Source organism: Egretta garzetta, unplaced genomic scaffold (assembly GCF_000687185.1).
Source record: "Egretta garzetta isolate BGI_Z169 unplaced genomic scaffold, ASM68718v1 scaffold230, whole genome shotgun sequence".
In the NCBI taxonomy this organism is placed as follows: domain Eukaryota; kingdom Metazoa; phylum Chordata; class Aves; order Pelecaniformes; family Ardeidae; genus Egretta; species Egretta garzetta.
This window is the reverse complement of record NW_009258281.1, coordinates 791,089-818,684: the sequence shown is the minus strand read 5'-3', so window position 1 is coordinate 818,684 and position 27,596 is coordinate 791,089. Positions and strand designations below refer to the sequence as shown.

General features: G+C 35.2%; 1 protein-coding gene across 1 annotated transcript in view; it reads left to right on the top strand.

The window, feature by feature from the left end:
• The first annotated feature begins 382 nt into the window (after nucleotides 1-382).
• Nucleotides 383-27,596, top strand: part of SPAG16 (sperm associated antigen 16) — a 416,421-nt gene continuing 389,207 nt past the window's right edge. The window contains 9 exon segments of the mRNA XM_035891998.1: nucleotides 383-432; nucleotides 708-804; nucleotides 1,233-1,331; nucleotides 6,504-6,631; nucleotides 12,738-12,875; nucleotides 18,504-18,611; nucleotides 19,985-20,102; nucleotides 21,516-21,585; nucleotides 27,113-27,261. Coding sequence (XP_035747891.1) covers nucleotides 383-432; nucleotides 708-804; nucleotides 1,233-1,331; nucleotides 6,504-6,631; nucleotides 12,738-12,875; nucleotides 18,504-18,611; nucleotides 19,985-20,102; nucleotides 21,516-21,585; nucleotides 27,113-27,261 — 957 coding nt within the window.

Here is a 27,596-nt window from a genome sequence, read left to right as displayed (position 1 = left end):
TTATTTACATGGGTCATTTGTAGGCTAACTGATTTCCTAGGAAAACTGTCAACAGAGCATCTTGCTAAAAACGTTTTCGTTATACTTTCATGGGCTGTGAGGCTAGTGGATGAAGAAATATTTATTTGTGTTTCATTTGACACCATTTGTAGTTATTTTTAATGAAAAGTTTGACTCGAAAGCATTTGAAGGAACTGTAGATAATTTCCAAATTAATTTTTACATTTTGAAAGTTCCTTAGCTTTTTATTGTAGCTGTGTTGTAATTAAGGCACTTGTATCAGCTTCCATGAATGGTCTCTAGCATTCAGTGTTTGATCTCAGGTGTTTGTGTTTGAAAATTGTACATCTACATTTGATAAAAATTGCCATAGTCTGGGAGCATGGAGTTCGTTACGCTTAGGAGCATAAAGTCTGTGGAAGTCTCAGTTCAGTATGATGGTTGTGCAAGTGAAAGCAGAATTTAGCAGTGCTTGACTTCTAACTTCGACAGATCTGATGAGGCAAATTTTAATGCTGTTTAAACCTGCTATAAAAACTTTGAATCAAAGTTCTGTCTCTGCACATAGTTTTCACTGGAGCTGGGCACGTTCACCTAAAGGTTGAAAGAAGCCTCAAAAGTGTAAAGTGTTGCGTCAAAAAGAAAAAGGGCGAAGGTGGTGATAACAGATTTATAGATGGTTGGTTTATGATACTTTCTTTTTAAAGTTGGAACTCATCACATGCATCAGCTGCTTCAGACTTAACAAAATCTGCAGAATTTACCATAACAGACGACTCTAGAGATGATTATCAGTATGAAGAGGTAATTTACTAAATTGATAATCTTCTGATATATGTGGTAGAGTATTCATGTTTCATTCTTTTGTTTTACTTCATCAGTCACAAAAACATCCCAGGAGAAATGACACGAATCTCCTTTTATAAAAGTGTGATGATGCTAGGCATATCTTTATTTTCAAGAGAGGATTTAGTGTCTGTTGACTCGTTATGTTTTACTTTCATTTGAATGTTAAATACTTTTTTAAAGATACAGGTATTTCTATTTAGATGTTTCAGCTTATTTATAATGAATATTTCAGTAATGTATATATTCTATTTAAATATGGCAAAATATTATTTTAACAAGAATGAGTTTATTTTCAGTAGTTGTACTGGGAATGGAAACGGTTGTATTCTGAAAGAAAGATGTAGAAAATATGTTGATACCTAACTTTAAGTAATTTCATTTAGGTTCTGTCCGATGATGAATTTAGTCTTCAGGAAGATGATGAGGATCTCTCAAAGGCTTTGCAGACTATTCAAGAGCAGGCTGAAGATGCTCAAATTTTAGTAAGAACTTCCTAAACATTCTAAGACTCTGTCTGTAATTCAGTTGGCATTAGTGGCTTAAAATTTACATACCATAATTTACTTTAATTATGAAATATTTGTGTGGAAAAGGTTGCTGCTTATTTTTTAGAAGTTTCTAGGTGTAAACATATGCCCCAGTGGAAAAAGCAATTTGTTTCCTGGGTTTCATCTTCCTTAACTTTTGCTCATTTTATGTTCTGTAAACAACCTGATACTGCAAATATGTGTAACAAATGTATAGATAGATAATTTAAAATATATTAATATTATGACAATGTATCAATACTTTAGGGTTTGTTTCTTTACCCAAGTAGATTGAATGAGTGTGATCCCTGACACAGGAAAGAAACTATATGCTTAAGACCCAAAGAAGCTTGTACTCTAATACTTTGCTGAAGATGATTATTCATGTATTGAAAATAAAGAATGGGCTGTAAAACTATGTTAAATCAAAATATTAATGAAATTATCAATCATTTTACACAATTAGTTTTTGGAACTTCTTGCATTTACAGTTTGTTTTCAAAACAATCATGTAGTAATAGTTCAGAGTTACACAATGGGATTGTTGTATTGCATTTTCCAAAATAGGATTTACCTGAATTTACGTACTTACAACAATCTAATGGACAAGTGCTTTTTCATGCTGTTTTTCTAATATCACCGCTATCTTACAGCCTTGTCAGTAAGCTGTTGTCATAGTCATTGTTTTGCAAAAGCAAATGATTAATGATGAAAAGATAATTTTATCTAAATGATTCTTAACATCAAAATGGAGAAGAAATGTGCATTTTCTTCTGCACTAGTGCATATCAACAGATCAGTTTTGTATTTTAGACCATGCTTGGAATGAAAATTGACAATACTGGAGTCTTACGTGTTTTGAAACATTCAAAATTAAGGGAAAGATGGTAGAAGTTTTAAAGGATGAACATGTTTAAAGTTAACCAAGTAGTGGAAATTCATAGTGTTCTTTAGGGTTAACTGAAGTTATGTCTGTTTTACTGTGTGAGTTGACATTCAAATAAAAAGTGAAACAAGGAAGAACATTTTAATATATTGATCTTTTGATAGTGCTCTATTTAAATAATTTTACCTCTGTTGATTTGTTGAGTGATAGGAAACAATATGCTAATATCTCTCTCATTTAATCAAACTGAAGAAAATGTTACCTTTCCTTAAAAAAAAAAAAGAATATGTGTGCTTAAACTCAAATTCTCTTTGATTTTATGCTTACGCTAATAGATGCCTGTCTTCATGCTTCTTGACTCATTATTTGGAGGTTTCACTTTCTTTTTTCCATAATTATGAAACTTGAATGAAATAACATTTCCAGCCTTTGGACAGAAAGGCATGAATAGAAAAATGTTTCAATATACTTTATAGTTCCTTGACAGCCTCCGTAACTATTTACTGTATATTTTGTGAGGCTCAGTGACTACATTGTTTAATGCTAATTCACTGGAAAAAAACAAGTGCTGCAGTGAATGCTTTTGGTGACCCAACTTAGAAGCACGGTTTCCAGTGTATTAATATTAAATCAATATCCAAACTCTGAGCTAAGAAACATAGTAGAAGGCTGCCTTCACATGATAAATAATTGGTTACGCTTTTTCAATTATTAGCTTCTAATCTTGGCTAAAACAGGTTAAATTAGATAGTAACTGTATCCTGGAATAGGTACTCTGTGATATTCAATATTAGATGCAAATCTTTTGGTTAAGAAAAGAAATCCTGTAGAGAAGGTACGGGTCAAATGAGCATCCAGAAATATTTAAGCAATTTGCCAAATGCAGATACTCAATTCAGAAACTATGGATATTTATAGTAACTAGGTTCTTTTATGCTCTGCAAAAAGGTCAAGTATAACCAGGAAAATTAACAAAAATGCTTATTTTCAAACTTACTTGCAAAGTAATTAGCATTAATTACTAAATGAAAAGCAAACATAAGCAAATGAGAGATAGTGCTATTCAACTTTTTTTGTTGTTTGTTTAAATAAAATTGGTGTGTAGGAATTAAAGCTGTGTTTCTACAGGGTATATTGAGACATGTTTTCTTTCCTTCTGGATCGCTGCATAGATGTTGTAAAACTGGTGGTATCTAAGGAGTTTGAGGCTCCCTCACCAGTTACAGTTCACGTTTTTGTTTGGATCCCAACAGGGAAATGAGGGTAATGGAGCTCTAATATCTAAGTATCATTTTCCCCTAGTCTGGAGGTGAAATGGCAGTTGATTCAACATACAGCTGTGCTGGGCAACACATGCTTTGGATAGCAGTGATTCTACCTACTGTTCCTGTTCTAGTCATCATTTGTCCTTTTCAGTTGCAACTCGTGGTTTTTTTTCCTCTTGTCCTTGTTTTGAGACATTGTAGAGTAATATAAATTATTTTTAAACACAAGCAGAAGAGTATTCTGCACGTGACAGAAAATCTTCAGCTGATAGGGACCCTAGGAAAACATACAGAACTTCTGGAAAGCCACACACACAAAAGGAAGCTGGCTGAAATGCTTACTTCAGTAGTTACAGCTATTATACTTCCATTCCAGGATCTTTATTTTCTTAATACCCCAAATGATAATCTGAAGTTACATTGTCCTTCATTAACCTTATATTTTATGTAGGTTTGATTTTTAATTTTTTTGAATGTGTTAAAAAATCCTTGAATTCACTTTTTGTATTCTTTTTTAGTTCAGTAAGTTTTGCAAGAACATCTTATTTTGTTTTCCAGAGAAATTATTAATTTATTTGGTGTTCATCTTTCTTCATTGGACAGAAATTCTTGCAAGTATTGTGGAAATCCTTAAGGTTAAGCTTTTTGCAATTAATTTATTTTTTATTTGCAATCTTTACACTCAAAATGTTTTGAAGATCTTAAAAAAAAAACCAACAACCAAGCAATGTTTAACAAATATTTAACAAAGCAAATATTTAGCTTGTTTATTTTGACTTACTGGTCAGAATCCTTTAATAAGGTGGTTTTGTCTATATATCTACTTTAGGGCGTCTGTTTGCACTGCATTAATTAACATTGTAATTTCCTCATTTCTCAGTAGGTAAATATATACAAAACCTTATTGTTATTGCATTCTATGGGTAGTCATCCAAGGTAAAGATAAAGAAAGTGGTTAGCCTCACTCTCAAAGTCTGCAGAAAAGCTAGGATTTTAGTTCTGCTTTCCTGAGGCCCTGTTCGAACACTGTGCTTGTTAGACTGCATTCATTTCCTCTGTATATTGTTCCCTGCTTGAGCTTCGGTTCCTGACATGATTCTCAGTGCTAGTATCTAGCTAATAAAACCTCTTCTGCACAGATGAAATTAATTCCTATCGTATTTCCATTTATTAAGGGAATCAAGCGGTGTCATTTCTTCCAAAGACTGACTTTATAGATGTGTTTGGGAAACTACAAGCAACAGTAGTAGATGTTTGCCTCACTTGAAGAAAGAAAAGAAGCAAGAAAAGGGATGCAGCTGCATGTCTGCAGATGTACTCTCTTTGGTTCTTGTGTTACCACAATTAGAAAATAGACCTGTCTGATGTACTGTATCTCTAGTCATGAAAATATGCTAAATATTACATTGCACTTCGCATATTCTATTATTCATAATACAGTGTTACGTGGCCTTGATCGTACATGTACAATTCTTTCTGTTTATATTAGATAGGTTGCTTGGATTAAACACAACATTTTCTCTGTGTGTTTTTATTTTATTGAGAGAAATGCCTTTGTTTCTGGGTAATTTATGCAGTCATGTTGATAGAGCTCTCACTAAGGACATGAATAAGCCATAAACGGATGGAGTTATCAAAAATCCCTGGCCTACAGATTCTTTTTTAAATGAATGGAGGAAGTAATTTGCAGTCACAGCCCTTAGCATGTCTTGATGAATATCTCACTGAAATTTTTTTCAGTTTTGCTAGTGTTGAAGTGAAGAAGGTAGGCATGTATGGAAGCTGTTTCCACTTCTCTTCTCTACAGTGGTATTTTTTAAATAATATGTAGCTCATGTTGTCACAGAACCTGAGTTTCTTTCTAGAGCACACTAAGTGATAGTTGTCAAGTCCACGTTTGTTCTGTCATCCTCTCACCAGGAGGACAGGCATGTGCAGTACCTTAGTAGCCTGCGTTGTTGAGCAAGTCCATTGTAGCATTGCGCCCACGTGGAGTTCCCAAATGCCGAGACCCTCATATTTAGGTACATCAAATCACTGCAATGCATTTGAAGTCTTGAATGAATTAATGCCACCTCTTTGGCTGCCAAGTTGTGGCAGACCCTCTCATCTGGTTATCTTTAAGTTCATTTTGCAGGGGGTCATGTATACTTTTTCATACCTCCTTGTATCTTGAAATCTCTCTAGGAGAGCTTAATGGGGTTGGATGAAGGAAAGAAATTTGCATTACAACAGAAAGCTGTGAAAGGGTTGGGTTTGGTTTTTTTTTTTTTCCCCTCCATAGTAGGATTGCTCTGTTTTGTTTTGAATCCGCTTTTGGCAACTGTGCTTGACCCATGAGCTGATCTTATCTGAATACCTGTCTATCTTGATGGCACTGGATGAGCTGCATATGAAGCCTCAGTGCACCATCTGCATTCTGCTAAGGCTTGTAGCAGTGTTGTCTGGCAGCTTCCTTCAGTGTCTGCATACGGATGTTGAGAAGAAAAGGGAGAACTGAGCTTTGTGAGACTTCCTAAGAGACCTGATGATGGAGATGCAGTTTTCTTAGTCTGTCCATTGCATGCATCATTACAAAAGGAACACAAGGCATTTTTCTAACACCTTGGGCTTTTGCATTTTTAGTTAGATGAAGTACTGATTTTTCTCAGGGTGCAGGAGTATGAGAACTAACATTTTCTTTCTGGTCAGTGACAGAAGATTAACCATCAGTTTAAATAGTTTCAAGTCCATATCAGGTTATGTCAGGTTCAGAATACTTGTTTAAATCAGATGATTTTTGAGTTATTTCTCTGTAACATTTCCCAGCCTTTGATATTAGATGGATCAGTAATTACAGATCTGATCAATAAAGACAAGGGAAACATTCAGCTATATTCCAGTAGATCTGTGACTTTAGATGACTTCAGAAATAGAAGGCACAATAATTATATTTCTCTTGTAGGTTTAGTAACTATTATAAAATTTTAATTTCAGGCTTTGCAATCAGTTCTGACTTCCGAGAAATCAGTATCTGAAATACCTGAAGCAATGGATGACTTCTTCTGCAATTTCCTGGTCAGATTGGGAATGTCCAGAACCCTTGACTGCTTCCAAACTGAATGGTAAAATATTTTAAGTGACCGTGTTACTTTGAGAATTAGGGAGAATTGGGATTCAAATATTTACAGTATTTCAGGATATATTTCCAGAAAACTCTTCTGAGTACAAGTCATTATTAAATACGTAGTCTTTTACCAAATAAATATATATATGTTGCGAATGAGGATGCAAACTATTGTTTCAAGGACAGACTTTCAAGAAAGCTGACTCCAGGGATCTCCTAAAGAGGTACCTTTGAAGGACTGTAAACATTTTGCTTAATTCTAGACATTTAAAAGCTTGAAGTGGTCATCCAAGGCATCTTTTGTGACCAGTGAAGACAAATACTCGTTTTCGGGATGCAGCTCATTTGAGTTGTTTAAGCCATCTCCTTTAAGATGAAATGAATTAAATTATATTTTTTTAAAAGTATATTCTGCTCTCCACTGACTACCAACAAAAACTAGAAACCAGCTGAAGTGCAGAAGTCATCATTGGATCAAATGAGTCCAATGCACGATGAGCAGCATTTCATTTCAGCAGTGCTGAGAAATCGTGTGGCTTTGTTATTTTCTTGCTTTCCAGAACCAGGGTGCCTGCTTAAAAACTGAATGTTTTGTAGTATGGTATAGTTATTTTCACCTTACTTGTTGTGGTATTTTTGGACATTCATCATAGGTACATTGTATTTTGAAGTATAATAATAACACATTTTTGATACTTGATAATTTTCGGTATGTCAGTCAAAATAATATGGCTGGTTAGTTTGTTGTTTTTATTTTTTAAATTTAATTCATATAGTAATCAGAAGAGCAAACTCTTGAGCTGTCGCCGTCTTCTTTTCCCCAGCTTTTATAGATTGCAGAGATTTTGTCCATACTTCTCACAGAAGTTTAAAAATGCAGCTTTGTCTAAATACTCCACTTCCTCCACTGCTCTTCACATATAGAATCCCACAGGGTGTATTCTTTTTGAAATACTGATTAAGAATGATGTGCTAGGAGTGCTGCAAAGCTTGAGAGGAAAGCTGGATTATTTTGGAGCAAAATATTGTGCTTATCATAAAGTTCTGTTGAAAAACTTTCAGCTACAAGCTTGCTTTGAATCTGCAAGTTACATTGGAAAGATTCTGAGAAATGGAAACACCTCTGAATTATCTTGTAGTCAGTCTTTAAACATCAGAGCTTCAGAGCTTTGTTAATAACATCTTTTGAAATTGTTTAGTTTGAAAATTAGGAAATTTGACAAGTTAGAAACATTTTTTCCTACAAAAGCCTTGAGGCTTTTACATTTTCTTAGAAATATTCTCTAATGAGGAAATAATTGCTGCTGTTTGCAGGGCTGTGGTCTTATTAGTGTAGAGCTCACCAGTCAGGTGTTGCTTTTGGAAATAATGATGATGTGGCTTTTGATAGCATAACAATGTGACTTAAATGATTCCTTAGAGAAGGAGCACTATAGTTCTGTATTCTTTTTTAACAAAAGAACTGATGTGAATAGCATTAAGGTTAGAAGTTGTTTAACACTTTTTATGGAAAAAGATAATTAATACTAGACAGATATAAATAGTGACCTTTTTATGAAACCACAGCTTTCTCTGAAGCACTTAAGAGTCTGAATTTATATCAGTGGCAAAATTCAAATTGCTTTTTAACAGAGTACGAGTACATCTTAGCAGGCCCTATCTTGTAAATCCTTACTATACATATATTTTTTCTCTATAAGTAATACTTTTAATTTCAGTAGCATTACAAATGAGCTCAGCATGTCAGGATCTAATCTTACTGTATTGAGACTTTTGCTGCATTAATACCTTATTTCAAAATGTTTCATGTTGGTTTGAAATAGATAATTTACAATATTAATGAAAGTGAGAGCAGATTAGTGTACTCAGGTTCCTCATTATGTATTGGGATGACACTCTCGCTCTCATGCTGTGGTGATCAAGTACTAATGGAATTTAAAATGAGAAATTAATTAAGGTAGAGAAAATTTATCAAAAGCCTTGCTTTGAAATAATTGTCTGTCTGAGATCTAAAGGCCACTTAAATTGGACCAAATTGTCTGTGTTTATTTCAGAGTTTGAGAAAACATTCTGTTATTCTGTCCAGCTGTATAAAAAGTCATGATTTGACATGTTTTATTTTAAGCTAAATCCACTTTTTCTATGATGTAATGAATAATTTTACCACACTTGTATTGATTTTTTCCTTTTTACTTATGTAGGTTTTTTTGCACATACACTTTCTTCTTCAGGTTATACTTTAAGGAACTTAAAATTGGACTGAAATTATTTTTAGAATATCCAATTTACCATTAAATTTTCAATTCATTTGATAAACAAGACTTTATAGTGCTCTTGTTGCTTATGAAAGATACTGGATTGACAGCTTTGGAGTATCAAGTGCAAGGGCTGATCAGCTGTAAATTCATGCATCTGACAGTCTATACCTCCTAGTCCCAAAGAGCTCACCGCTGCTGGCAGCATGCTGCCAGTCTGATGAGCAGATGAATCATTTGCTGTTCACACATATGCATGGAGCAATTGCTGTGATTAGTTAGTATGCTCATTGGACTGGTAATCTCTGACTAAGTGTTTCTAGAGACCTGTCAGGGTTTCAGCTTGTGAGTAAAAGGAGAGCTGCAGACTAATTATGGAAACATGATTTGAAAATTATTTTCTGTTTGATGTGGTTAAAATTATGAATAAAATTATGTGACCAAGCAACCTTAAAAGCTATGCCTGTCTTGTGTATGCCTTGCAAAGATTGCCTGGGTTGTGCATAACGTAGCACATGCAGAAAAGTTACTGTATCTTCTCTGAGCACAAAGGTAGACTCAATACAAAAAAATTCCTTTTTCAGGATGAAGAAAATGGATATAGGTTATGATCCTCCATGTCACAACTCCCCGAAGACAGTGGAAACAATCTGCTTAATTCAGGCAGGCCTAAGTTTCCTCTGCTCTGTGTCAGTTTTGGCCTGGAGATCATACGGTCACATTGATGTACATTGTGCTCTGAGCTCATAAATCCTGAGAGAAATGAGGGCTATCAGTTCCAGGACAGCATCACGCTAGACCAGATTCAGTTTCTGAATTAGAACTGGCTCAGAACACAAATGAATTAACCTTGGTTTTGGTTTGCAAAAAGCCACGTGGACATACCTACTTTCTTGCCTACATAACAAGTATAACATGATAATATAAATTTTCTACTTCTATGCCATAATAGATTGGAGGAGTACACTAGGGCAAAAAGGTGCTTTATTTTTCTGTGCTCATTTCTTTCTTAGCCTTCTGTTGAAACTGTTTAAGAGGTTATCAATTGGAACGATAATTTTCAGCGAGAAGTTCTTGTAAAAGCTAAAACTTGACACTTTAATCCCTGAATGCATCTTGAGGTGAGTTATCTCTTGGTAAAGGATTATCCTGGACTACATATCAGTTAGTTTATTGCAGGGCCTCTGCAATCTGATTCTTTTAGAACTCTCAGAAACTTGAATTCAATGTAATGTATATAGTAATAATGTACTATTTTTAGTCAGTCTGCACTGGGCTTTGATTGTAAAATCATAGCTGACCATCTGTTCCTTAGGTTTCCAGATGCTTGGTTAATTTTAAGTAGCGATTCAAGAATAATATCAGTTGTTCGGAAAAGCTTAGAAAAATACTTGTGTGTGCATGGAACTAACTAATTTAATTTGCATCACAGTTCCCTTCTATAATGGAAAGAAATGCGAACAATAGCTATTTGGCAGTTGGCTAGGTATGTGGGAGTTCTAGAAGTTTTACAGGACTAAACTGATGAAAGATAATGAGATTTCACAATGCAGTTTTGTTGTGTGGTTTTCTATTCCATTTTGGCTACATGCACAAAAGCCTTCATTTTTAGTAGTGTTCGTAGTCAAGGGCATAGTGAATGTATTGATATTAATTGCATTTCATTAAAATTGTCTTTTGGAGTTCTTAACTCTGCTGGAGGCTAAGTTCATCAGTTATCCATGTCTGATGTGTCTTTGTGCAGAAGTTTGATGGTTTTCATGAGGTGCAGTTAGGGCATTCAGTGGTGAAATCTTTCTGGCAAATGAAGGAGTACTTAGAGTTGTGGTCATTTGTAATCAGAAGTGCCCTTATTTGTAATATTTCCAATAGGAGTTGTGCCTGCTCACAATATTTATTTGGAAAAAAAAAAAAAAAGGACTAAGCTTTCTTCATGTTACAGCCTGTTGCTACTGTAATTTGCTTAAGAAAATGAAATGTGATAGAATGAATTTATCTTTGGATGTGTTCAGTTTAACTTTTTGAAAACCTTTCATCTACTGGAGATGAATGTGAGCGACAGCTTAATTCATAGGGATGAGCATTCCTAGAAGGATCCACAGAATGCAGATAAGCAGCTGACTGTAAGAAGTCGTTTGGACGTAAGACTTTAAGATTCCCCTTAATTTTTTTGGAGGATGTTAACTAGAAGTTGCTTGTGAAATAAGAATCCTTTATTCTACAAACGCTTTTTGTTTCTGGAACATGTTTTATTGATCTAGGAATGCTGTGCTTACTGTCTTCAAGTTTCAAATCTGCTGCTTGTGTCCAAGTACAGGAGGTAGCATTTAGTATAATTTTTATCTCTAATTACTGCTGTTCTTTTCACATTCCCTTATTACTTGGAAAAGAAAATAATGCACAGTCAACATATATTTCACCTGAAAAGGCAAATCATGTTCGTATTACTCCTTCTAGTGAGTTCCCACCCAGAACATCTTCCAGCTGCAGTCAAGATCAGCACAGATTATGATTGTGGGGCTATTGTCTTTATCTGATACAAGTTATTTATAGCTCCGTTGAACCTATGCTGAACATGGCTACAGCAGTGCACAATGTCTTTGTCTTCAGTGGGTCTATAAAAGTTCATAGCAACTGAAGGTCTTGCTCTTCTGTCTTCCAGGACAGAAGGAGATGAAGATATAGATGCTTTGTACTGTACTGTACGTGTAGTGGTTTCTGGAATCACCTCTGCAATGTCTGCTTGCATAGAGGCATCTTACGTTCGTATATGTAGACTTCAATCTTGGTGTCTTTTGAAATACTTGGAGAAACTGATAGCTTATAATCATTCCTTGAACAAGCATGATTCTGCAGAAGCATTTATTTTGTGTAGTGACAGTCACATATTTTTGATAAAATTTAGCTTTTCTGAATGCTTTTTAGTATCACCACTCTTTTTTTTTTTTTTTTTTTTTTTTATAGAAGATACTTAGGTACAGTTGCTCTGTATTTAATGCCTTTAAATTAAGCACAAAATGAATGGTGTCAATGCCTATGTCCTTTTTACTGTATGTTAGGGCATCCTACCAAAAGATGGATAGTCCTAAAAGATAGGAGACTGAGTAGACTTTATGGCTAGGGGCTACAGAGATTCCTAGGTTGCTACGCAGCATTACATGCTGCTCCAGATTCTATTTTGCTTCTCAAAATGCAAGTTAGTCTGTACAAGTATTTAACTAAAGCAGCCTTCAGGCTTCTACATCACGGAATCTTGTTTTCTCGAGGGCTGTTAAAATAGGTAAATATTGGTAAATATAATTAAATAAGGAGAGGACACCATAAGTAAACAGGAAGGAATGAAGAAATTTCCCTAGGTGAGCTCTGTATTCCATGTTGAAAATAGCTCATAGAAACATTCATCCAGATTATCTGCAGCTTTGTCTTATTGGAGTCCTCAAAAAAAAAAAAAGAATCTTGCATATATTTGAACATATGAAATAAAAAGGACTGTGAGTATATACAAATGTTGTTTGAGCAACAATATTTGTTTTCTGTCTTTTATTTAAGCCATTTGGAAGAGAGGAAGGAAAAGAACAATTGTTTAAATTGAAGTACTGTGTTATACAGGACATGTCTTTTGACGATTACGAACAAGAATACATTTTAGAATGAAAAGCCGTAAAATAGAATGCTGGGGGGGGGGCAGTGCTGCTGCTAATCGTTAATGATCATAAAAAGTAAATGCCTTGAGATGATGAATAGCTGTGTGATTCCAGTTTAGGCAAATGTAGCATGAGAAGGCAGACATCAGTGAAGTGAGAAAAAGGAAGCATGGAATAAAATATCTCTCCATTTCTTTTCTACTAGGTATGAACTTGTACAGAGAGGTGTGTTCACAGCCGAAGACATTGGATTGGTTCCAACTGTGTATACCCGCAACCAGCAACTTGAGGCTGAGAATATGAGTTTGAGGAAAGATTTGGAAAACTATAAACTTGCTGCGAAGTATGTTATTTGGTCTTAATGAAACTTTGATATATAGTAGTAAATGGCCAGATAAAGTAAACTCAAGTACTTAATGGAAATAATAAGTTTCTGTTTGTTATGCTGGCTGTGCATATTTTTACTTCTAGGTGACATTTGTAATTAAAGTTCAATTTTCTCTGAGGTCTATTAGAAACCTAAATCTTAATTTCTTTTATTTGTATTTACTGGGCTATAGAAAATAATTTTCAATATCCAGTAATCACAACAAATTACCACAAAGAATCACAAGAGCATAATATGTAGAACTAGAAAATAAATGGTTAGGTGCATTTTGTATTAAAATACAGTACTATAAATTACAGCTACCACAAAATGTCAACATAGGAAAAAAATCACTACTTCATTTTTTTAATTGCAAAAAATCTATCACTCTGGCCCTAGTGGTAAATGATATGTCAGTGTAAATTACCATCATTGATTATATTTGTGTGTACATTGTAGTAGCTGATTTTACAAGTCAGTTGTCCTTCAGTTGTAAGAGAATTACAGTATTTAGCCTGAAGAGACGCAATAATGATCTACATGTAACATACCCTTTTCTGAATAATGGTACATCTGCACATGTAGGTTTTCATTGAGAATTTACCCTGAGACCTAATAATGTACTCACTTCAATTTTGCCAGTGCTTAGTTTTAAAATATGGAGCTGTAAAAACATGTTAACGCCATCTCTTTGATTTTCGTCAAGATTGCTCAAGCTACTAATTTTCATTTAGATTGTTCCTTTATATGAAAAATAGCTACTCAGATCTTAAATAACCGTTGCTGCTGATAATAATGATAATAAAATTATTTTCCAGTGGTAATGACTTATTACACTTTAATAGATTAATTGGCCATAATCTAATAGTTAAGTAAACAGTTTTAACAATCAAGTCAGATATTGTGTTGTCTGAATATACTGTTGCACTGGAAGATGGGCCTTACAGAAAACATTCTTTTCTCTTAATCTGCAGCTTCTTTGGACAATGGATAGTTAGGGATTGTGTCTCATTTGAGTGGGAGAGTAATAAGCAATAATGCATAGTAAAAGAAGGGAAGACAATATCTAGCTCTTCTGAAATTTATTTTGTCAGTAGCAATTTTAACAGGCTGCTTTTTTCTCCCCCCACCTTTTTTCTTTATTTTTTTCCCCCTGTATGAAGCAGAACGTGCTATAACAAGGTAATCTTGTTGATTGAGTGGATTATGGGCTTTCCTGGGTGTGTTGCATGGCGACATGATTGTTTAAGAACATAAAGCTCAAAACCATTTCTCTGTGGTCATGAATGAGTTGGGTTTTTCCCATAAGAATGTCTATATACTCTACAGGGTGCCAGAAAATTTTTTTTATAGCAGATGTCTAGTTAGGCTGAAAGACAACATGATATTGTGCAACAGGAATAAAATGAGAGGGAAAACACATTGCCAATATGCTAGGTTTCTACAGGCTATCTATCTGTTAAATAAAACTCCAAATACTCATTGAAGTGAACTGTGCTAAAAAATTAAATAAAACCATGAACTGAAACCATGGCCTGCTTTTTCCACATTCTAGTGTTTGATGAAACCTAAAATAGCAATGCTCTGGTGGTAAACAAGTGAGTTGTGTCACCTGTTCGGTATTCCAGACAGGGCAGTGAGATATAGGGCAATTCTATATGACACCAATTGGGAGTGGCTAAATACTGTTCATTGGCATTTACTGCTAAATATTGCACTTATTCTGCATGTACCTTGTCAAAACTATTAAAATTATTCTTCGTCTCTCCACTTGTAGGGAGAGCTTTATTTTCATAGTGTTTCTGCTAATATTAGAATGGAGTATATGTAGATGTAAAACTTGGTTTGCGCTAATGGTCACTACTTCACGTTCCAGCCTTTTTATTTCACATCACTTTCAAAGTTTTCATTGATACTAATTTTAAAAGGTCAGCACTTTTGTGAAATCAATTTCACTTATTTTAAATAATTTATAAATTACAACAGTACTGTTTCTGGAGTAATGAACCATTTCAGCTGTACATACCATGCGTTACTGTTCCTTTGTGTCTTTTGGATAAAACCTGATCATAATAGTCTATACAAAATCCATTTACTGTAGTGACTGTTTAACAGCATTTTTTCTTGTTCATACATTCAGTACCCTTGCTATGATAAAGCAAATTTTCCACCAGGAGCCAAAATTACCTGGAGGACAATTTGAGTTTTCAAGTATTGTGAGAGAGAATTCACCAGCTTACAGTGAAAACAGAATGCCTAAGAGCACTGAAGAAATCCTGATTTGACTGTTTAGAAACCAACAACTTGTGAGCAAAGAAAGTCTCGTATTTTGCTCTGTGGATTAGTCGGAAGTTATTTCTTTGTGAGATACAGTGCTGTGAAGTGTATTTGAAGAAAGCTTTTAATTACATATAGTATTTGTGAGCTTGGTACTCTTGACAACCATCTTGCAGAAAAGAGATGTTATTTGGGACTTAGGTGTATGAGGGCCCAGGATAAATGACTGTAAACCAATTACATCCTGCTTTAATGTTGTTTAGCAGTTGGGGGAAGAGATTCAGTTTCTAGAAGCTAACTGTAATTGTATTTTGGGTATTTTAATACAGCATTTACATGATGGCAGAGCAAGTAGGTGGGCAAATAGCATAGAATGCAGACTGCTGGTTACATTTCACTGTGACTTCTCATTATTTAAGGAGAAAATCGCAGTCAGCTTCACTTCCTTGTATACAATGAGCATATATATTTTTAATGGGTTGTCCAATGTCTGAAGGCATCTTGAGATGCAACAAAATCCCTGAATACATACATTAAAACAAATAAATACCAGCATAATTCTTTTAATCCAAAGCCCAGTAATAGTTACTGCCTTAAAGTTTAGATACACTACTAATCTATATTTAAATTATTTCTAAAAACAGACACTGTGTTGTGAAATAAAACTAATTTTACATTGGCTTGCTGTGTGACAGTAGTTAAAGCATACCTTTCTGTTTCTTTTGTCTTGAAGGCTACAGTTCAGCCCTGATTGATTGGTAAGGGATGTTGTTATCTGGTGCAATATTTCTCAAATGGAAGCACAGATATTCTTTCCAATATGCAATAAAAATTTGAAAACATCTCTGAAAACTGTGAACTCCTACAGGACACTAGGTAGTTCATTGTCTTCAGTGTTGATTTGTGTCATTTAAGCATTTAATACTCTAGTAAAATTTGCTTGTGAGTTTCTTAGCAACATTAAACTCTGCTTATCTGATGATTTAAAATAGCTCAGTTCCCATATATTTTGGTTTTCCTATGGCCAGACCATTTGTATTGCCTTTGAATATGTAGCTAGACAACATAATGGCATATCAGGTTTACGATTGTGTTAATCACAGGGACTGCTAACTGTGATATTTGTAAGTTCCTTAGATATTTAGGAATTTATTAGGTAGGTGGAATGAAACTTGTGTACAGCATTTGTCTGAGGTTTGTAATTGTGTTCACAAACATCAGTTAGGAAGTTTAAATATTTGCATGTGTGTTTCTGTCCTGATTTTTAGAAGCATGCTCACAAATATACACCCAGTTTTACAGCAACAGTAACAGTAAAAATATAAAGCAACCCTGGAAATCATGTTTATTATTACTGTTAGTGCTATCACCAGCGATAAAATCCTCAGCTGATCTCCTATTCCTCTGCCAAAATCTAACCATTCTTGCACATATTTCTCCACTTATACAAGGAAAAAATAAAGCATGCTCTTTTTGTATTGTGCACCATATTTAAATGTATCTGTTTAGTTATGTGATACATCCTTGCTGCTAAATGCTACGTGACCTAGATAGAGTAAAAGCATGAGAGTACATGTTTTCAGAAATTGTCTTTATTTGGATTAAAATTTTAGGGCTACAACTTGCAGCATGTGGGGGAATAAAGTCCCACCTAAATTCAGTGGGAACAGGGCACATAACTCAGCAATTCCTACTTTGTTTTATTGGACCTTGCTCTCTTCTGGTATTTTTATCAAACTGCGTGCTTGAGAAAGTTTAAATGGAGAGACCTGCGGTCTTTGATATACATCTTGACTACAAGAAATGGATATTAGCTTTTCTATGGCTGTAGCAACATCTTTTACTCTTAGAACAAGCCACCTGCTTAGCTCTGAAGGGGCAGGTTTTGCATTCAGGAACTTAGGGCAAGTCAGATTTTGTGAATGGTGTCATGATGGAGTTGTTTCACAGAGCTGTCCTGAGACCACTGACTCATTTACCTCTCAAATGTTTTGCTGTTCATGGGAGCTTGAGCAGGATCACAATCTGTACTTGTATCCCATATGGATATCCTAAGTTACTCTGTTTCACAACTTCTGGTATTTGTGCACATGCATACACAAAATTATGTGCATTCCCACAGCTCCTTTGAGCTTTTCACAGTGTTACTGCAGGGGCAGTGGTGCCTGTTTTCATTTCCCTGCCAGCTTTTTCTCAGCTTTGACTGATTGACTGTGGTGTTCTTCAGGTCTTTCTAACAGTTTCTGCTACAAGCAACAATTCATGTATAAACGTACACATATCATATAGTAGTTTGTATAGATAATAAATATAGCAAATACAGATATAGTAAATATGAATTATATGTACAATTAAATATAATGCATTGGCAGTTATGGGTTGTCTTCCCGGACCTGTGATTTTGGTATACTCCACTGTCATAGTGGTTTTCCTAACTCTTCAACTCCTGTTAGAGAGGAAATGAGCTTTATTTTTGCAAAGAGCAAGTATCCGATTTCTGTGCAAGGTAGTTTCAAGCTTCCTTTGTAATTAAGCATTTAATCTACTAATCTTTTCTGCCAAACCCATATCAGTAACAGCAGGCAGAAAATGTATGGAATATATAAAAAGTATTTTATGTTATGGAGCAGAGTATTTCAGGGTGTCCCATGGCTGTGTGTAGAATGTGCTTAGAGAATAACAGCTTATCAGTATGTTTACAATTAATTTTGAAATGGATTCCTTTTCCCTCCTGCTGTCACATACAGGGGACACTTGGGGACAGGCTGCAAGTATGATTGAATAGATAGCCTAGAACTTTGCTAGCACAATTTTTTCCAGAAGGTCTCTAAATGCATGTATTTGCAAGGCAAGGATAGTTATCCTTCTCTGTGTGTACTTCTAGCGTGTACCATTATGTTGGGCTCCAAACATGATGTAGATGTTAGAAAATCAGTATTGCAATACATTTTCATGTAGATTTTTAAACCAACAGCAAGAGTATTGTTTTCCAATCACCTGTAATTTGAATGCATACATCCACAAGACTCCTTGTTCTTAAAGTAAGGTTGATGTCTGAGATTTATAATGCCAGAATCCCATTTCTATCCAAAGCAACTGGGGAAAGGTAATGGTGAAGAGTACCCATGCTTTTGTACATCAGCTGGCAGCAAAAAGACCTCAGAAGTACATGTTCACCACAGGGCTTACTACCAAAAGTTTACAACTTGGGTATAAGTAGGCATGTGCATATCTGAAAATTAATTCTATGTGTATTCAGCATACCCTGGTGAGCAATTAACAGGAGGAGACTAATACTTCTCTTTTACATTTTCTGTTTACATATAGCAAAGCAAAAGAGGCTTTCCTAAAAATGCAGAAAGAACGTGACTTCCATCGAATGCATCATAAGCGAGTGGTCCAGGAGAAAAACAGGCTTATTTGTGATATTAAAAGGTAAAAATTACTTTAATTACCATACATGTAACATTAAAGATAATGTTTTCAATTGTTGCCTGGCAAAGAGATAACATTGTGGAATTTAAAGTGCTAAAGTAAAGCTGGCTGCATTTAATTAGCATCCTGGTATATAGCAGTTCCATCTGACTATTCTGCCATGTCTCTTAAACAATTTCTAATGTATTTTTTTTTTTATCATATGGTGTGATGTGGCATTAGTATATACATAGTATTTCTAATAGTTGAAAATATAAATGAGATTTTCTTTTACCCAGATCTTTTTCCATAAATCTGTAGCAATTTCTGTGTTTAGATCCTTTATACGTTTTAAGAGTAACTGATGTCACACTGACTTCAGAACATTTGTATTCATGATTCCTGTAGCTAGTGTTTTCTGTCCTTTTACATCTTGAACTTCCTATATGAAACTTGCTCTGTTGCTTTGGTTGCAAATAAGCCCAAACTAGTCCTTTGGTACTGAGCTGTAATAGTTTATTTTATAATATTTAATTCCATAACATTGTCATTCTGGAGTTCTGTAAGTTTTAACTGTTGTGCTTCCTTCTCTCCACAAGTAGAACTTTTATATTGTCCATCTGAAGATCACTGGGCCAGGTGAAAGAGTTGAGTTTAGAATCTCTTCTTGGCACATGTTTATGCCAGCACTTGTTTTAAAATAACATTGAGGAGTGGCTAACATCTGCAACTCCAGACAGTTCACAGAATTTTTGCTTGTCAATATTGTTATTAATAAATGCATGTAATAGCAGCTACATGTTCTACATCTTTAACCTTGAAATCCATACATACTAATGCGAGAGAGCTCTATTCACTGACTTACACTCTGTGTCAGCTTTTTGCAAAATGCAGTATTTTTTGAAGCTCTAGTCTCCTATGTTTCTTTTGAGATATTATATATCTAACTTTCAGTTGTTCTGAAGAATTGAAGTGGTTAAGAAGAAAGAAATAGTAATCATATTACGACTTTTGTCTAGATTAGGATCTTAGCTGGTAGTCAGAGAATGGCTATAATTCTCCTTCTTCCACTGAAACATCATTCATCGGCAGGACAACTTAACAAAAATTAATGTGCAATATGCATATGAAGGATTAAGAACACGTCAAAACTTGATGTATTATTTTAAAACATATGAGTAAACAAACTGTGAAACCTCTTATCGATCTGACTTCTAATTTTTGTTTTTTATCTTGTGGCATTCCAGTTGGGTGGTTACATACTATAATATCTTTGTCTCCTCTCTGTTGACCTTTTGGCACTTCTTTTATTTGGGGAGGAAAACAGTTACACAGACATAAATCTTTGATTTAATTTGTCTTTGAGGAATCATTTGTCCTCCTCTTTTTCACAGGCTGAAGGCACATTATGCATCGTATGAACCAGTGCTGAAGCAGTTGACTGAAAAATACCAGGCTACACTGAGACAGAAAATGTTAACTAGTTTGGAGAGAGACAGAGCAGTTGGGCAGGTAAAACTATGGTGAAGGCCACTTGCAAAGCTGTAAGGAATGCTTTTGGTTTTTACTTTGGCAAATACAGAGGATATTTCTGTTAAGGCAACTTATTTATGCAGTAGTTTGAAGCAGAATATTTTAGTGAGTTTCATGTTATTTGGGGAAATGTTAATATTAAATCTATGCGAAACTTAGTGCCACAAAGTGGCAGTTCTCAGTCTGTAGTTGTTCAGTGATGCTCCACATACATCGGCAATGTGCAGACCCTGTTATACTTTGTGTCGACAACTTGAGGAAAGGGTGTGATATTTCTATGGATTCGTATGCTTCCATCTATACCTTTAGAAATCTCTTACTTTAACTTTCTTTATTACTATTTACTATTTTATTTTTTCCTAAATATATCCAGGAACAACCCACTAGTTTAGCAACAAATACATTAAGGTATCAGACACAGTTTTTCTGTCTCGTGAGTGGAATAATAGAGTAGTATTTTACTCCTACAATCTTATCTGACGTATAGGTCGGTATACATGATATTCTGCCCCTTTAGCAGGAACTACTATAGGCAGATAGGATGGATGAAGAACAGAAAATTATCTTGCATGTGTTTAACCGGTAGGTTGTTTGCTCAAAAGAGGAGGGGAACAAAAAAAGAAAAAGGAGCTCCCAAAATGCATTGCATTTCCTCAGTAGCATCAGTTATATGTGGGTAACATGAAAGGAATTTACCATGCTTGCACTCTCTTCTGATAGTCCCTACCTCTCATTTCCTCCACTCCTCTGCCTCCAATTTTTCTCAGGTTGCCTGAGGGCTTACTTTTAAAAGACTGATTATATGTTTGAAATTTCAGTAAGTAAAAGAAAATGTCCGAGAGAAAAAGAAAGGTTACTGTCCATATAGAGTTATGCTAAATCAGGATTGCAAAGCATAGAACAGTTCCAATGCTATGAAATTTCAGGAACTTATGTAAGACCTATCTGGTTATGAACTGTAAGCATGCTGGGGTGATGACTTTTTTGTCACACAGAACACCACATTTTGTGGCATTTTCTTATAACAAAGCTGTATGTCATATTTTGCCATTAAGTTAAAGATCAATGCAGTCATAGTAGTGGTTTAAAGTTGATGGTGCAGTAAAATCCCTAGTATTCTATATGTCTGCATTGTTTTAATAGAGCTGTAAAAAATATTTTGAGATATTCTGGATGGCTTGTATTGTATTACATTGTTTCGCTGGGCTTTTCCAAAATCTCAAATTAGGAGTAATGTTCATGACTTAGAGACAATAATCAGAAAAGTAAAAATTTATAGATGTAATTTATTACTTGAATAGTCAGACATAAATGCTGTGTGTTGGGAACAGACAGTTCAAAAGCAATGTTTTCATATTATCTCTTCTTGTTCTCTCCTCTTCTTAAAATTAGGTTACAGGTTTGCAAGCCACATTACAAAATTTAGAGTCTGAACATGCTATTCAGATTCCTGTGACAAAAGGTAACATATTCCCCTTTCCAAGCTCAGATTGGTTATGGTTTTTTTTGTTGTTGTGATTCATTTCAAAATCTGGTGTAACAGTAAATCAAAAATACTTGCACTATAAGCATTTAATCATCTCTCTTGGTGACAGAGCAGCAATTTTATCATTTGAATATTTATTCTAAAATGTATCTACTAAGGACACTGAGACTGCTGATGGCAGTATGGAATATGTGAGTAACTATGGAAGGACTTCATCCTAAAAATCTAGTTTGTGCATGATTTTATTTTATCCCCTAATATTTTTTTTCACACAAGTGTTCTTTTTCAACTCACTATAAGAAGGTATGTATGGTGGTCTGGAAACATTTTGAAAATACTGATGTCATGAAATCCAGCCTCTTATTTCAGCATGTCTCATTTTTACAGGAGGTTGCTAAGGTTATATATACCTGTGAGAATAATATATTTATCTGTATGGTACTACACGACTTCCCTGGTGTTTTGAATAAATGCATAATTATTATTAAATTATTTTTAGAACTCCATTGGAAAAAACCCTAGCACCTCTGGTTTCCTAAGTAAACAAAGCCATGCTATCACATTCTTTGTGAGCCTCTCTCCCACTAATAATTTTGAACCTATTTTCCAATTTCAGCAACATTTGACAGTGAGGTAAGTATCAAACCAGATTTCTGAAAGACTCTTGAAAATAGATGAGATGATGAAAAAGGGGAACAGTGAGCTCCACCTTCTTTGACAACAGAGTATTCACATGAGAAGGGGATGTTGCACCTGCTTAGTCATCAGCAGAACTCTAATCAGAGATTGCAGTTTATTTGACATTGGAGAACTCCAAATTTCTCAGCCACATAGGTGACTGGGTATCAAATATTATACAACTTCCAGGTGAAGCATTTGTTGTAATTAGGACATTTTTTTATCTGTTTACTTTGTGGTTTTTTTTTTTCCTGTGTGTTAAAGACCTAAACATCATTTTTCACTGGTAATATACCCCAGGTAAAAAGCCACTGAGTTACCCCAGCCTTTGACAGCCGAGCTTCATTAGTTCCCACATTCACGGGGTTACTTCCATTGCGTAAAATTCCTGTAGAAAGGACCAGGCTGAGAAGAATAGTAGCCACAAATTCTTTTGTTTCTTTTTGGACTTGTAGTTGAGTGAAGAGGATAGCAAGCATTCCCTTGACTATTAAGATGGTTTATTTTCTATTAATGCAGACATTTCAACTACCATCCAGATCTTTGCTACTGCCTATTATGAGCATAGTACACTTGGTTTAATTTTTTCCTCCAGATTCTGTCTAATGTAGGTTGAAACAGTTGGTTTCCTAAATTGTTGTGAATTGCTACAAGAACTGGATTGAGATCTAACTATCTGAAAGATGCCCCTCATCCTAGTTCAGGTCTTGGTTTCCATGCAGCAGTGAGAGGGTTCTGTAGCTGAGTCATCCCTTGGAGCACACCTTCTAAGCTACCATTTAGTTAACAGCATAGCTGTTTTCATTTCTGGAAGAACCTGCAAGGGTTCTGTAGTCTTACCTAGTATAAACTGAGCTATGTTTTTAATTCTGTATACAAGCAAATAGCTACTAAACTAATAACTTCTGTAAATATAGACCAGATGTGTTAATACGGTGGAATACTGAAGCACTGGCAGCAAGCCTCTTCTGTGTTCACAGTATCTTTCTGGTTTTGCATTCTGATGCCTTTTTTTTGTATGAGTTAGTATCATACTCCTCAGCAAGGCTCATTTCCAGCCACTAAAAATACCTTTCTGTGGCTGTATGTACTGGATATGCTCTGCTGTAACCTTTAAATCATGTTACAACTAAAAGTATACACCTCTGCCCCACCATAGAGCACAGTGCTCATTTTCATCCTACTTCAGATCAGGAGGTAGAGAACAGACTTTTTATTTTATATTAGTTTAGGACATAGAGCATTCAACTTTCTCATTATACTCTGGCTTGAGGATATATAGGTTCTTCCCCCATGCTAGTGTTTTACAGTACAGATACCCCATCTATCTATTTTTTTGTAATTCACATACTTTCGTTTGTTGTTTGAGTGATTCTAAAAACCACCCTCCAGCTCCTTTATTCTCCAAAAATCTTGAAAGCAATTTTTAATACCAAAAAGTATTTATAATACCAAAATTTGTACTACCAAAAAGTGACAAGCAGGAGAGCATTTTATAAATAATAATATTTTTTAAAAAAGCACTTAGTCTCCAACACAAATTATTAAGCTCATCAGCCGCCCATGTGCTTGTACAAGCCTTAATTTGCTTCATACCCTGTGTATTGTAAATTAAGTGATGGTTCAGCTTTTCTTTCCAGTGCTTTGTCCTCTAATACTACATAATTTTTACTGCTCTCTCTAGGTCATACCCATGTCTCGGTGGGTGATATTCTCTTTTCAGATACTTTCTGCTGCCTCTTGAAAGATGGTCATATTCTGTTGCCTCTTGAATTCATGAGACGGTATAATTGAAATCTTGAGAAGCAAGCAGTGCATAGATACTGGAGAAATGTTTGCTGCATTTTTCTCTGAATTTAAGTTCTTAGTTTGGAAGGAACCAGTGCTGTTGGACTTGCAAATCTCTTCTGTAAGGACACCTACAGCTGCATTTTTTTCAGTTGCCATCTCTTCAGGGCTGACTTCTATGCATTAGTACATTGGTACACTGTAATTATAAGGTTTTGACCGTTCAGATTGGCAAGTTATCATTTGCCAAGGTAAGATGCCTTTTCTGGCCAGCTTTCTGCTTTTACTGCAGTGCAAAGCATGAAGGAACAAGAGCAGCTCTTCCCTCCAGCAGGAGATTGCCCGTCACTGCTCCTGATGCTGTTTCTGTCCCACAACCTGAGTCGACTGCAGAACACCTGGAATGCTGGCTTTGGCTAGAGGGCACTGAGAGTGACTCTTAATTAGCTTTGGGTTTGCTGAAGTGTCTGAGGTTTTGAATAACGGCAATGAGGTCATGCACATCCAATTCGTTGTGGGTTTTATATTTGGGTTTTGTTTTTTTCTTTTGAGGGTGTCATATAGTGTATAATGAAGAACAAAAGGAAGCTTTGTATTATTCACAATGAGATTGCATTGTAAATTTGTATCTGGCAGCTAGGTAGAAAAAACAGCAGTTAATGTTAACTTTAGGACAACTATTCTGGGCTTATTACTTAAGCATTTGATGTAGCAGCTTTCAGCCTGATGCATTTCAAACAATCAAAGAGGATAGCATCCACAATATAGAGTGTGTAACTTAGTATACTAGGGGTTTTTGCTGTCCCACTGCCAGACTGGTGTTTAGCTTTGGAAACAGTGCCTTGTACGCAAATGCTTCAAGAGAAAGCTTTCTTTAGGCATCTTAAAAATTATTAGAAGTTTAAGTTTTTATTTCCTATTTACTTACTTTGCTTGTTTAAAGTTGATCTGAAAGACATTTAATAGTTGGAGACAAACTAGTTAACAATTAGGATTAGGACTTGGTCATCTTGCAGACTGTTTCTTTGTCCTTGTTATGCTCACTCAGAAGCCAGCTCTGAAAGAAAAGTTGTATTTTGAATTCAGATTATTTTTTAAAAGCATTGGATGTTTTGTGTAAGAAGATTTGCATTAAAAACTGGTTTTAGTTTTGTTTTAAATCTGGTTCTTCCTGATGCAGTAGCAAGATCATATGTAGAGGAACCTAATTATCAAAGAGAAATAACTGATTTTTTTATTTATGTTATTGTTGTATATTAGCAGAGCACTTGCACCCTTACTTACGGATCAAAACACAGTGTTAAGTGGTGCTCCGAAAACAGACCATTTTTGCCTGAAGGAATTAAGCAATGCTGATTGTGGCTTGCTTACAAACCTAAGTGAATGCTGCTGTAACAGCTGGTTCTAAAAACATGTTATAAAACTGTTACTTGCTCGGTACATTTCTTGTATTTTCTAAAAACAACAGCTGCTTATTTATTACCCAATTACATTCAAAAGTTGAATGCAATGAGTTTCTTTACTCATGGTTGAATTAACTCATTGCTAAGCCTGTTAACTGTGCTTTTCCTTTTCTTGATCTGATGTAATTGCTCTTAGAAGGTCATGCAAAAAGAAATTTAAAATGCACCAGTTTAAGTATTTAAACCTGGTTGTGCCCATTCCATCTACAATGCAATCGGAACAGAAAACCTGTAAACAGAAGCTGTTGACATGTTAGTGCAATCGCAACAGTTCTTTAGAATTTTTTCTTTTTTTTTTAATGGTTACTGACTTCTTAAGCCCTTCAACTGTCATAACTCTGTTGGTTTGTAAGTATGTGTATTTCAAAAGCACCAACAAACCAAATGCTCCGTGAGCAACATGCTAGTGGGTAGCAGTTACTGAGTGAGTAGAAAGTGTTTGACATATAAACCAATTTTGCGGTATATTGTTCCTCAGAGAAAGTTATTATTCAGGCTATCTGTGACACTAGCTTTAACTTTTAAAGCAGTGAGAATCAGACATTTTGTTAGACTAGGTACATTTCTTTTTATCAGTTACAGTTTTTCTCAGGTTGGGTATATAGGAAGGTTTTGTGTTTGCTTGCTCTGCTTTTTTTGCCTCAAGAGTGGAGAGGGTGGTGGTTTTTCCCCTTTAAATCAGAAAGTTTGCATTTTGCTGTCAAGATCTTAAACCACGCTACAAGAGTGAGTATTTAGAAATGCGTAGTGTGGAGTACATTTATTTCAGTCTGGATTTTAGCTGTATAATGTGGTTTTCAATCTGAGGTTTTTTCAAAGAACTGGAGGCATGTAAGTGTCCAAATCCTGTTGGAATTCAGTAGTCCATTCTTCTTCCCGTAGACCCATGTACATACTACGGGGCATTGCAACAAGATACTGGTATCACAAGGGACTGTATTCAGGTATGTGTGAGCTGCCAATACAAACTCTGGCAGAGAATAGTATCCTTTCTGCCAGGTCATGGCAGATGCATTGTACAATAGTCCACATGTGCTATACTGTTCCTTATATTCCTTTCAGCCTATTCTGATGATTTACAGCTATGCTACCTGCTTTGGATTTCTTTGAGGTACCTATTCATCAGTAATTTCTTGTCTGAAAGGTGGGTTGGGAGAAAGTGCAGGGAAGCAAAAAGGGAATGCAGGCTGTAAATCAGAATAATGCATTGGTGGTAGATATTGGACAGGATGCAGTGAGATGATGTTTCTTCTGGCTCTGAGGAAAATGAAGAACTGCATCCATTTTACTGTGACTCTCCTTTACTGCAAGATTCAAAATCGTTGCTGCATTTTGGAGGCAAAATAGAGTGTATCATTAAGTAAGCTGAAATACATCACATCAAAATAATTTGTGGAACAGAGTTATATGTAGTCTTGAAATACATTATATGGATGGCACAGTAACCTGACTATCTTTTTATTTAAACTGGTGTTTCTTTTAGAATTTCACATGTCTAGCTGTAAAGAGATATGTTCCAAAAGACTAAGTGAAAAATACATTCTGATGATATTTTAGTTGTTTTTATTTTATAGCAGGCCACAAATGTCAAAGGAAGAAAGTATTGGAAGGTCCCACCCAGAAAGCTCTTCAGGAAGCCAGGCAGCAAAAAATCCTTGATACTGAATGCTCTTCATATGATCCAGTCAAAGATCCAGAGAGGATAGGCAAGAGCTATCCAAAGGTATGCAGCGATCTTTGCAGTTGCTCAGAATCTAATCCAAAGTATGCTTTAAACTTTTACTAAGCTGTGGTGAAAAACACTACTTGCCCAATATGACTGAAGGAAGTCTGTCACGTAGTGACGAATGCTTAGTGAAAGTAAATAGGACAGGTAAGTAACAGGTTTTTTAATTTTAACATGAGTTTCTATTGCAACTAATTTTTCAGGGAATAACAGGAACTTTTATTAGTTGAAGCTAGCAAGCTACTTTTCAAGAGTCTGATGTACTTACCCTGCAGAGGAGGAGCACTGGCTATAAATGCGTGTTGCTCTGTTATGTTTCTTTTGTAACTGGA